At 36.0% G+C, this 13,397-nt stretch overlaps 1 protein-coding gene across 10 annotated transcripts in view; it reads right to left on the bottom strand.

Annotated features, from left to right (window-relative positions):
- ATM (ATM serine/threonine kinase) overlaps positions 1–13,397 on the bottom strand; it is a 143,658-nt gene that overhangs the window by 65,870 nt on the left and 64,391 nt on the right. For 9 of the 10 annotated variants that reach the window (XM_074400527.1, XM_074400526.1, XM_074400530.1 and 6 more), the window contains 7 exons: positions 12,901–13,016; positions 11,566–11,692; positions 10,869–11,068; positions 4,907–5,081; positions 4,203–4,367; positions 2,631–2,763; positions 621–716 (listed from right to left, as the gene is read on the bottom strand). In XM_074400527.1, coding sequence (XP_074256628.1) covers positions 621–716; positions 2,631–2,763; positions 4,203–4,367; positions 4,907–5,081; positions 10,869–11,068; positions 11,566–11,692; positions 12,901–13,016 — 1,012 coding nt within the window. The remainder of the gene's footprint in view (positions 1–620; positions 717–2,630; positions 2,764–4,202; positions 4,368–4,906; positions 5,082–10,868; positions 11,069–11,565; positions 11,693–12,900; positions 13,017–13,397) is intronic. The other variant, XM_074400532.1, reaches the window with a different exon arrangement.

Here is a 13,397-nt window from a genome sequence, read left to right as displayed (position 1 = left end):
CCTCATCTTAAGGAGAAAGCTTTCAGTCTGTCACCACTGAATGTGATGTTAGCTGTGAGTACAAACCACATTCATTTTATGCTACACAGGAAAGACACTTAGGGCTTCTGTTGCAAGTCAGATCTGTTCCTAAAAGCAGTGCTACTGTAGACAAGGAGGTAAATTTTCTGGTTAAAGAAAACTTCTAGGGTTCTGGTAAGATTCCGTTTTTTAGACTGTACCTAAAAGTATACAGATAAAAAATACCTAACATTCTTCAAGTTAGGTATTTTTGATCTGTATACTTCTCTATACATAAAATATATTTTAATTTTTAAAAGTCTACAAAAAAGAAAGTACTCTAGATACTAGGTTTCTACTGAAAAGTTAAGGAAGACTGCTGAAGAAAGATAGCAGAATTTGTGAAACACTACTTATTCCTCCTATTTTTCTCATTTGAAGCAAAACCATCACGAGAGCTTCAAGCTGACTTCAATCAGGTGATTTATAGGCAATTATAACACAATAGTATTTGTTTATCTAAACAGAAAACATACAGTAAAATACAGTATTATAATCTGTCCTATATGTGGTCCATGGTTGACTGAAATGTTATCATGCAGTACATGACTGTAGTTTACCTAGAACTTCTTTTTCACCAGTGTGGTTTATTGCCATCTTGGATAACTGCAACAAATTGACAACTAGCTTCACCATAATCCCATCCTGTGGATGATCTAGAAATAATTTTTTAATAATTAGTTTAAACTAGCATGAAGATAACACTTTTGTTTATAATTACATATATATTAAATTATCTGACTAGAAAACTTTTATAAAGTTTAAAAAAGGTTTTAAGTCAGCCGGCATGGTGGCTCATGCCTGTAATCCTAGCACTTTGGGAGGCCAAGGCAGGCAGATCACAAGGTCAGGAGATTGAGACCAGCCTGGCCAATATGGTGAAATGCTATCTCTACTAAAATTACAAAAATTAGCCGGGCGTGGTGGTTCACAACTGTAGTCCCAGCTACTCAGGGGGCTGAGGCAGGAGAATTGCTTTAACCCAGGAGGCGGAGGTTGCAGTGAGCCGAGATTGTGCCACTGCACTCCAGCCTGGGCAATGAAGCAAGACTCAGTCTCAAAAAAAAAAAAAAAAAAAAAGTTTTAAGTTATGAGTAGCTCAAAAAATACATAGGGAATGAATATGAACATCTTTATACAACAAATTATTTTGAAAGTAATTAGCAATATTTGATAACAGAGAAAATAAAATGTCTCAAAGAAATTGTGCAGATTAAGTCAATACTTTAGCAAAATCACAAACAGAAGCACAAGAATCATTCAACACTAAAGCTAGAAGGGACTTGGGAGCCTGCTTGGCTTTTTTACATTTAACATTTAGAGTTAAGACCAGCACTGTCTCACAGAACTTTCTGCAATGATGGAAATGTCGTTAATTTAAACTGTCCAATGACCAAATGTACCACTGACAACTTCATATGTGTTCAGTATAATGAAAAAAACTGAACTTCAAATTTTATTTAATTTTACTTCATTTAAGTGGCCAAATGGCTAATGGCTATAATGCAGAAGGCAGATTTAGCCCATAAAACACTCAAGAACACAAGAACAAGAAATAGTTGTGTTTCTACTTATATATATATATATATTATATATCTCAAATATACTAGAAACTGTGCTCAGATAGTCAAAACTAAAATTTATCTTAAAAAGTACTACTGAGGGTAAAAAACAACGTAAGAGAAATATGAAATTGTTACAGGAAGATGAAAATCAAAACTTAAAGTAGAAAGTTTCCCAAATACTATAATAACGTACATTTCAAATCAAATTAACATAAACATAGATTTTTTCATAAGTAAAATGCAAGCTTGAAAAATTTACAAATATATATGTATATATACACACACATAATACACATGACTAAAGTATTAAAATGATACATATTTCTTTCAGGTAAATTGGACTGGAAGGCAAAGAAAGCTAACTTATATGCCTGGCTCTAAGAAATTAAAATTTTCTTTTACATAGTTGGAAGATGTTAAAAATGTTTAAGCATGGCTAGATGCAGTGGCTCATGCCTCTGATCCCAATGCTTTGTGAAGCCAAGGCAGGAGGATTGCTTAAAGCCAGTAATTTGAGACCAACCTGGGCAACATAATGGGACCCCTGTTCCTACAAAATAAATAAATAAATAAATAAATAAATAAAGTAGCTAGGTGTAGTGGCTTGTGCCTATAGTCACTGCTATTCAGGAGGCTGAGACAGGATTACTTGAACCCAGGAATTCAAGGATCCAGTGAGTTACAATGGTACACTCCAGGAGAAGGGCCACTGCACTGTGACACAGTGAGACTCTGTCTCTTTAAAAAAAACAAAAATTTAGGCAGTAGAAAAACATGATCATATTTGGGTTTAGAGACATTGTTCTGAAGAGAATGAATAAAATAGGAAGAGTTCAGGGTGAGACCAGTTAGGACCAGTTTTACAGTTAGATGAGAAATGAGGGTCTTAACTAAATGATGAGAGTCTCAACTAAGTCTGTGATAATGAAAGCAAGAGCAAGAATTTACAAAATATTCTTTCAAAAAGAAACAGCCAGAAATAACCCATCTCATTAAAATTAGTACCCTGAGATGCTCTCATAATGTCCATCATCTGATCTTTATGCAGTTCCAGTTGTCTTCGAAGATCCTTCAGTCCTTCAAGTCTTGTCAATGGAAGTGCATCATAAACACTTACTGAGAGAAAATGGTTAATTTCCTAAAAGACAAAAACCTTACAATGTAACTTGCTTTTAACATGTATTGGTTAAGCTTGTGAAATAAAAATAAAAGAAAAAAATTAGTAGACACTTTTATAGACAATAACTCATGTCACTATTACTACCAAACAAGAAATAAATAAATTACTTCCTCCACTGCAAACCCTACAATGTTTCGATTCTTTTTTTTAGACAGAGTCTCAGTCTGTCACTGAGGCTGGAGTGCAGGGCGCTATTGCGGCTCACTGTCACCTCTGCCTCTCAGGTTCAAGTGATTCTTGTGTCTTAGCCTCCCAAGTAGCTGGGATTTACAGGCATGTGCTACCATGTCCAGCTAATTTTGTATTTTTATTGAGACGGGGGTTTTGCCATATTGGCCAGGCTAGGATCGAACTCCTGACCTCAGGTGATTCGCCCGACTCGGCCTTCCAAAGTGCTGGGATGACAGGCATGAGCCACTGCACCTGGCCTAATCCTTTAAATTCTAATCGATTCTCTCATGGTAACACAGATTTCAAGATTGCTATAGCATACTCAACTGGAGGGAAATGCTTAAACTTCTCTTTAGTAGTATAACTCTACATCTTAACATATTTAAATGTTTTTATATTTATATAGAGTCAGATACAGACTATCATTTAAAAATTATAATTAAGATTTGTAGGGAAGAATATACCTAAACATAATTTTGAGGTTTATAAAGATTAAAACTTGAAATATGCTTTCAAAAGTTAAACATCATCTCTAACACAAACATTAAACTGACATTGAAAAGATCTAATGATAGGTTTGAGCTATCAGTGGACCTTAGGATCGTATGTGTTAAAATCGAAACTGGTTTATGTCACATTCCTTGAAAACTTAAATTTGGATCTTTACCAGGAAGTTTTGATATTTATACTTTGACTTCAATGCAAAGAGATACATTAAGATGCATTTTTTAAAAATTTGTTAAGCAGGTAGATCTCGTTACACACACACACAGTGTCACAGATGTGTATACACACACACACACACACACACACACACACACACACATTTTTCCAAGACAGGGTCTCACTCTGTCACTCAGGCTGGAGTGCAGTGCTGCAATCTCAGCTTATTGCAGCCTTGACCTCCAGGGCTCAGGTGATCCTTCCATATCAGTTACCTGAGTAGCTGGTTCTACAAGCATGTATTACCAAGCCTGGCTAATTTTTTGTAGAGACGGGGTTTCGCCATTTTACCCAAGGGTAGGTCTTGAACTCTTGAGCTCAAGCAATCCTCCTGCCTCAGCCTCCCAAAGTACAGGGGTTACAGGCATGAGCCATCATGCCTGGCCTACGTATATATTTTTAATCACACTCCATTTTTTACTGCTAAAGCATTACAGATTTTTTAAAAGTACCACCGTCTATGTTCTCTAATACAAAATAATAGATAATGAGATTTTTATTACCTCCAAGAGTGAAAAGGGTCCTCTACTGTATTTGATTTTTTGCTGAGTAATACGCAAATCCTTAAAGACAACATGGTCAGGAAAAGGATCTAAAAGCTTAATCGTGAGATAGAGGTTTTCATTATCCTTGTTATCTATCACTAAGTATTTCAACAAGTCCAATACCTAAATATAATTTAAAAAGAAAAATTATAAGGAGAGAAATACTTAATTTTAAAGTAAGCCAAAAAACATATTCTAATAAATGATAAAAACTACTAACTTAGATCAGATTAAATGCTCTAATTACATCTAAAATATCCAGCTTTTAGTTTCTGTGTTTTCAAATAATTCAGTAACTATGTAAGGTACTACTACAAGGTGCATATTGAGGTTAAAAAAAATGCCAATATTAATCAAACAGTTTATATAAGCATTAACTCACACACAACCATAATGTTGTGAACTGCTATACCTAGTTTTGACTACCTCCATACTTTAGCATAATAGATAAAACTATCAGGTTACTTACTAGATCAAAAGTACCAAGTGCTCTATAATTGATTACAAACGTTAATTAATTAAGAATATTTCTCCAATCATTTTACAAAAATATTCTCACTAAAATCACCAATTATACAAGTAAACATAAAACACTCAAACCTTCTAACAATACTTTATAAATATATTTTGAATACCATTTTGAAGATGATTCTGAAAATTACCTGTTTCCGAATCTCCACATGCTCATCCACAAGGGGTATAAGTGTACCAACAACGACATGAAGATGGTTTTCTAAAGCATCCTTACAGTAAGTCACTGCTGTCTGGCAAACCTGACTTATTAAGTCACAACAAAGGGAGAAGCTACGTAATGACACATCCATGATACGAGAAGGCCTAATATAGGATAAAAAAAAATAACCAGTAAGTTCTGGAAAATTACTCTGAAATAAATTCATTCAGAAGTCACTTTTATTCAGCATCTCTAATTCCTATATGCGTTGACATAAATATTTTAATGGCTTATTAGTCAAAAAGAGAAGCGACATCAGAAAAATGCAGAATAGGCAGCTCTAAGCTCCTATTCTTTAACAGAAACATTGAAAAACAGGCAAAATTGTCAGAACTAATTTTGTTAGAATTCTGTAAAAAAGTCAAAGGTTTACAGTAATCAAGAAATACTGAATCAAGAAAAATGCAACTGAAAAACAGTAGGAAAGCTTCATGGTGACTTTACTTGTCCTGGCCCACCCCATCCCACCCCAGTTTGACAACACTCACAAAAGCAGCAGACTCTATCCTCACTGTGAGGCACTGGCTCACGGTGGTTCAGGGAGCTAAGTAGATTATTTGCAAACTATTGGGTATGTCTATTCTAACCTGTCTGGAGCCAAGGACTGATATAAAGGGTGTGGCTCTGTTTCGCTTAACCTCATACAAGTTAGAAATGACATGGGTGTTGCTTGAAGCTTTGTAAAGCTGAACAACAACCTGGAGGTGCATAGGGTAAAAGATTATTGTTGAGACATAGAAGAAGCTGCCTAAAGCCTAGGAGGAAAAGCTGGGGAGAGTGTTTCTTTGGGAAATTAGAATATTCAAAAGCACCCACAAATTAGGGGAAATTTAGAAGGCCACCCACATGCTCAAGATAAGAGTCTTGCCTGGAAAAGACCAGAGAAGATCTTAAGCTTATAAGGGGCTGATCCCAAGCAATGCAAGCATGGCTAAGTATTGAAGAAGAATCATAGCATAAAGCCAATCTGCAAACACTAGGAAAAGTTTTCTCCTCTATTTCATGCTTCCTCATCCCAACACTCTTGGCATCCAAGGAAATCCAAGAGTGGTTCAATATAAGAAAACCAATTTATGTAATATACCACATTAATAGAATAAGAAAAAAACTACATCATCTCAGTAGATACAGAAAAGGCATCTGACAAAACCCCAACACCTTTTCAAGATTAAAAAACCACTCAGTAAAATAGAAAGTACCTTCCTCCACAAAATTAAGGGAATTTAAGAAAAACCTACAGCAAGCATCATACTCAATGGTAAAAGACCAAAAGCTTTCCTCTAAGGTTGAGAACAAGACAAGGGATGCCCACTTTCACCACTGCTATTCAATACTATACTGAAGTTCTAGCCAGAGCAATTAGATAAGAAAAGGAAATGAAAAGCATCCGAACTGAAAGGAAGAAGAACAATGATCTCTATTCATTTATGACCTGATCCTATACACACAGAAACTATCAAAGAATTAACAACAAAGCTACTAGAAATTTTAATAAACAAATTCAATAAAGTTGCAGGACACACGATCAATATACAAAAATCAATTGCAACAGAAATGAAAATCCAAAGGAAAAAAAATTAAGAAGCCAATTCTGAACAACAGCATCTAAAAGAATTAAATACCTAGGAATAAATTTAATCTATGATGTAAAAGATTTGTAAACTGAAAACTATAAAGCACCAGTGAAAGAAATTAAAGAAATTAAAGAAGTTCAAAATAATGGACAGATATCTCACGTTCACAGATTGGAAGATAATATTGTGATGATGGCAACACTTCCCAAGTAATCTGCAGATTCAACATAATTACAAGCAAGATTCCAAAAGACTTTTTTGCAGAAACACAAAAGTAGATCCTCAAATTCATATGAAACTGCAGAGGTTCCCAAATAGTCAAACCAATCTTTAAAAAGAACAAAGTTAGAAGCTTCATACTTGCTGATTTCAAAACTTACTATAAAGCTACAATAAAAACAGTATGGAACTGGCATAGGACAGACGTAAAGACCAACAGAACAGAATTGAGAGTGCAAAAATAAACCCATATACCACAGCCAACTGATTTTTGACAAGGATATCAAGTCATTTAATGTGGAAAGAATAGTCTCTTCAAGAAACGATGCTGAGACAACTAGATTTCCACATGCAAAAGAGAAGAGTTGAACTCCTACACCTTATACCATATGTAAAAATTAACTAAAAACAGATTATCTAAATTTAAGAACCAAAACCTGAAAACAAAACATAGGGGTAATTCTTCATGACCTTAGATTTGACAGTGGATTCTTAATATGACACTACAAAAATGGGCAACAATTCTCCTGCCTCAGCCTCCCAAGTAGCTGGGACTACAGGCATGCACCACCACACCCGGCTAATGTTCTGTACTCTCCAGCCTGGCGATAGAGCAAGACTCTCTCCCAAAAAAAGGGCGGGGGTGGGGGGGACGGGGAGGCAACAAAAGAAAAGAAAAAGATAAATTGGACTTAATCAAAATTTTAAAGTTGGGCATCAAAAGACATTATTGAGGCCAGGCATGGTCGCTTATGCCTACAATCCTAGCACTCTGGGAGGCCAAGGCAAGTGGATCACTTGAGGTCAGGAGTTTGAGACCAGCCTGGCTAACATGGTGAAACTCCGTCTCTACTAAAAATACAAGAATTAGCTAGGCGTGGTGGTGTTCACCTGTAATACCAGCTACTTGGGGGCCCTGAAGCAAGAGAACTGCTTTAAACCAGGAAGCAGAGGTTGCACTGAGTCGAGAATGTGCCACTGCACTCTAGCCTGGGCAACAGACCGAGACTCTGTTTTAAAAAAAAGACAGAGTTACTGAGAAAGTAAAAAAACAATTTTACAGGAAAGGAGAAAACTATTTGCAAATCATTTATCTGATGATAGTCACAGGTATTTAATTATGATAACAGTCACAGTCATAATTATCAGAGATATACCTGATAATTACATATCTGGTATCTAAAGAACTCCTGGAGCTCAACAACAAAAACCAACCAAATTAAAAGAACATTCCAGGCAATGTGGCTCATGCCTGTAATCTCAGTGCGTTGAGAGGCCGAGACAGAAGAATCATTTGAGGCCAGCAGTTTGAGACCAGCCTGGCCAACATAATAAGACCTCATCTCTAAACATTTTTGTTTTTTGTAAATCAATCAAGCTTAGTGGCACATGCTGAGTTTGAAGGCTGCAGTGAGGTTTGATGATGCACTGCATTCCAGTCAGGGCAACAGAGCAAAACCATGTCTCTAAAAAAAAGTTTCTTCAATTAAAGTTTTTAAAACAGAGCAAAGAACCTGAATAGATATTTCTACAAGGAAGATAGACAAATGGTCAATCAGCACCCAAAAAGATGTTCTGTAACAAACATCATCAGTCATTAGAGAAACAAAATCAAAATTACAATAAGATACCACTTCACATTTACTAGAATGGATATAAGAAAATATACAGGCCAGGCATGGTGGCTCATTCCTATAATCCCAGCACTTTGGGAGGTTGAGGCAGGAAGACTAAGGCCAGATGGAAAACATGGCAAAATCCCATCTTTAAAAAATAATAATAATAAAATAAATAGAAAATAATAAGTATAGCTAGGAATGTGATGAAATCAGAACCCTTGTGCATTGCAGATAGAATGTAAAGTGATGCCATTGCTGTGGAAAACAGCTGGATAGTTTCTCAAGAAGTTAAATATAAAATTACTATATGCCCCCACCAATGCCACTCCTAGGTATACTCAAAAGTATTGAAAACAGAGACTTAAGCAGACAACTGTATGCCAATGGACATCACCGCATTATTCATAATCGACAAAACAACCCAAGTGTTCATCAACAGATGATAGTTAAGCACATATAAAAGAATATTTAACCACAAAAAGAAATGAAGTTCTGACACATGCTACAACATAGATGAATCTGAGACACTGTGCTAAGTGAAATAAGCTAAACATAAAAGGACATATATTGTACAACTCTGGATTAAAATATCTACAATAGGTTGGGTGTGGCGGCTCACACCTATAATCCCAGCACTTTGGGAGGCTGAGGCAGCTGGATCACAGGGTCAGGAGTTCAAGACCAGCCTGGCCAACATGGTGAAATCCCATCTCTACTAAGAATACAAAAATTAGCTCAGTGTGGTGCCAGGCGCCTGTAATCCCAGATACTCGGGAGGTTGAGGAAGGAGAACTGTTTGAACCCGGGAGGCAGAGGTTGCAGTGAGCCGATAAAATATCTACAACAGGCAAATTTGTTGAGACAGAAAATAGATTAGAGTTTCTCAACGGCCAGTGGGAAGGGGAAATGTGGAGTTACTATGTAATGAGTAGAGTGGTTTGGTTTGAGATTATGACAAGTTTTGGACACAGATAGTGGTGATGGTTGCACAACGATGGAAATGCAATTGATGCCACTGAACTGGCCATTTAATGGTGAAAATAAAAAATTTTATGTTACATATTTTACCAAAATAAAAAACAATAGAAATCCCATTAAAATCAATGGAAAAGATTAGAGATGCTAAATTGAATGTACAACCCCAATTCCACAGTAATGTTTATTTAAGGACATCAATAGCTAGAACATTAGTACTAAAATGTTGAAAATCCTTCTTAAGATTTCTAGAATTGGAGAAGTAGTGCCTTTTTTTTTTTTTTTTTTTTTTTTTGAGTCAAAGTCTCACTCTGTTGCCCTGGCAGGAATGTAGTCATGCAATCAAGGCTCACTGGCAGCCTCAAACTCATGAGCTCAAGCCATCCTCCTACCTCAGCCTCCTAAGTAGCTAGAACTATAGTCACGTGTCATCATAGTTGGATAATTTTCTTTTAACGTTTTTTTTGAGACAGAAGTCTCACTCTGTCTGCCAGGTGGAGTGTAGTAGCACAATCTTGGCTCACTGCAACCTGCAACCTCTGCCTCCCAAGCTCAGGTGATCCACCCACCTCAGCCTCCAGAGTAGCTGAGACTACAGGTGTGTGCCACAATCCCTGGCTAATTTTTTAAAAACTTTTGTAGAGATGGGGTTTCACATCATGTTGCCCAGGTTGTTCTCTAACTCCTGGGCTCAAGCAATCCACCTACCTCACCCTCCCAAACTGCTGGGATTATAGGCATGAGCCACCACACCTGGCCCTAATTTTCAATTTTTAGTAGAAACAAGGTCTGCTATGTTTCCCAGGCCAAGTAGTGCAATTTTTAAAAACTAATAGGTAAATATAATAGACTTCTTAAAAAGCAAAATTCATCCTGGCCAACATGGTGAAATACCATCTCTATTACAAAATAGAAAAATTAGCCGGGCATGGTGGTGTGCGCCTGTATTCCCAGCTACTCAGGAGGCTGAGGCAGGACAATTGCTTGAACCTGGGAGGCAGAGATTGCAGTGAGCCAAGATGGCACCACTGCACTCCAGCCTGGCACCTGGAGACAGAGCAAGACTCTGTCTCAGAAAAAAAAAAAAAAAAAATCAAAATTCAGAAAGCAGCACTCTGGCATCTATCTCTTTCTCAGAAGCACATAAACTTTCAATTAAAAGAAAAGGATAAGTTAGGCATGATAGCTCACATCTGTAATCCCAGCATATTGGGAGGCTGAGGCTGACAGTTCACTTGAGCCCAGGAGTTTAAGACCACCCTGGACAATACAGTGAAACCCTATCTCTGTAACAAATACAAAAAATTAGTCAGGCATGGTGGTATGCTCCTGCTGGGAGGCTGAGGAGGAAGGACCATCTGAACTCAGGAGGCTGAGGCTGCAGTGAGCCGTGATAGCACCAGTACAGTACAGCCTATATGACAGAGTGAGAACTTGTCTCCCCACCTCAAAAAAAGAACAGGATAAAAGATTACTTACATATTGGTCCAAATGTTTTATTTACCTTTGATTGATATAGTGAATCAGAGTATAAATAACATCTCGAAGAACAAAGGCCCAAGCTCCTCCTAAGCCACTTTTTATATCTTTCAGTAATAAACTAACAAACAGGTGGTATATTTTAAGAATTCTGTGCTTCTTATAAACATTATTTGTCTCAGCTGCTTGCTCACATATGGCAAGAAGAATTTTCTGATAGGAGTCCTAGAAAATAAACAGATTTAATAAAAACTTGTTTAATCACATCTACTCAACAACAATAAATACACTTTATATTTTTTCTTCAAATATTTGAACACCTACACATTTTATATTTAAAATAACAGAACTTAGATTTGGGTTTGATATCAAGTGCAAAATATTACATTAAGAAAATTACTATCTTAAACTATTGCCAATATATTTAATTTTCAGAAAGTAAACTATAATTAAATGGTACATTCCTATGAAAAAAGTAAATATATTCCCTGAGCTAACATATGACTAAAGTGTCACAAGATTCTGGCCTCATATGTAACATATGTCAATTAATGCTGACAAGTAAAATACCAAGATTTAAACTTGTAAATTATTGTTTTTCTTTTTAAATTATTAGATAAATTTTTCATTTGTTTACTTTGCCTCTTTAAGATGTACTTATAAAGTTTTTTTAGCTAAAAAAGAAGGAATGCTCTATTATTATGCTCATCATGCATACTTACAGGGCTTTTGGAAAGAATTTCTAAAATGCTTTTCAACTTGGTTTTATGACAATTGCTGATATAGGCAAATGTTGCTTTAATCACGTGCGACGGAAAATGAGGTGGATTAGGAGCAGGATCCAAATCCCTAATAGAGTTACGGGAAAAAAATGCAGTCATCATCTTCAAATGTTTTGTTGATAGACCAATGAACTTCCAAAATAAAAATTTGGATTATAATAACCCCCAAATTTAAAAACTATTTTTCCACAAAAAAACTGTAGTTTTAATAAAATCACAAATGACATATCACAGTACAAATACATAAATCAGATTATCTAAATACCTTTCACCCTCAATAACTTAAATAATCTTAAAGGATCTTAACATTATTTTCTTTAAAAAATCTTAAAAAGTTAAAAGGAAGTTCAACAAATGAGCCTCAGTATTACTTCAGATCAGAATCAAAGCTCTATGCCAGTACTGTAAAAGCAGTATTTTACGATATGGCAATCAACACTTATTTAGATAGCGTGAAAGTACTTTCTCAGATATTATTACTATTTTACTATTTTATACACCCAGCACAGTAAGGCACAATAGTAGCTTACAGTCAAGCTGGGAAAATAACTCTTAATGTTCATATACAACCCAGAGACATTCACATCCAAATTAAATTGTACAGACAGTAAAGTACAATAAAGAAAAGGTCAGGCCGGGCATGGTGGGTCACACCTGTAATCCCAAGACTTTAGGAAGCCAACACAGGCGGATCACTTGAGGCCAAGAGTTCAAGACCAGCCTGGACAACATGGTGAAATCCCTCTCTATCAAAAATATAAAAATTTAGACAAGCGTACTGGTGCACGTTTGTCATCCCAGCTACTTGAAAGGCTGAGGTGGAAGGAAAGATTGCTTGAGCTTGTGAGGGGCACGTTGCAGTGAGCCAAGATCATGCCACTCCACTCCAGCCTGGGAAATAGAGTGAGACTCAAAAAAAAAGAAAAGGTGATCTAGAAAGGCAAGTTATAGATAAAGAGAAGATAAGTAGGAATAATGTGCATGAAGAAAAAAATTTCAAGCAGATGGCACAATGTTCAAATATTACAGATAGACAAAGAAAAGGTTATTGGGTTTGCCAACAAAGTGGTCAACTTAGAAAGAGTAGTTACTGTGAGACGACTATAGCAAAAGAGGATAGATAATTACTCCAATTCAAAGGTGGCTATTTTTAAAGAAACAAACTTTTAAAAATGATGTCTATAAATTGAAACAGACATTGAAGGTGACAACCAATTAACTTCTTTAAGAACTTGTGAAGTTGCAGCTAGTTCTCTAAGTTTAAAATGTACATACCCTGAAAAGTCACAGAGGTCAGTGCTCTGACTGGCACTAGAATTTGCTGGCTCATGTAACGTCATCAATAACTCCACCACAATTTCTGGTAAATTACTAATGAATAAATGATCAATCTGCAAGGGTACAAAATTAAAATATATTTAATATTTTTATCTGTGAACTTCAAGACAGCTCAAAAGGCATATGCTATTACCTTATTTCCAAAATTATTCAATGACTGTAAAACAAAATAGATGACCCAAAGTCCAAGATCTACGAGATTATAACTAACTCTACCTTTTCCTTCTATGCAGCCAACCTGTAGACTAAGAGGGAAAAGTAGGAAAATCAAGCCAAACAAGGCCCCTTTAATCCAACTCTTTAATTTTAAAGAATCATTTTAAATAAGACTTCAGGTCTATCATTAAGTTTTGTGACCTGGTAATTTTTCTGCCAACCAAATTTCCCACTGATCTATAACTATTCTTCTATCTGCATTTTACTCTTGACTTTAT

Source organism: Saimiri boliviensis, chromosome 6, assembly GCF_048565385.1.
Source record: "Saimiri boliviensis isolate mSaiBol1 chromosome 6, mSaiBol1.pri, whole genome shotgun sequence".
NCBI classification, from domain to species: Eukaryota; Metazoa; Chordata; class Mammalia; order Primates; family Cebidae; genus Saimiri; species Saimiri boliviensis.
The sequence above is the reverse complement of the archived record's forward strand: the minus strand, read 5'-3'. Positions and strand labels throughout refer to the sequence as shown.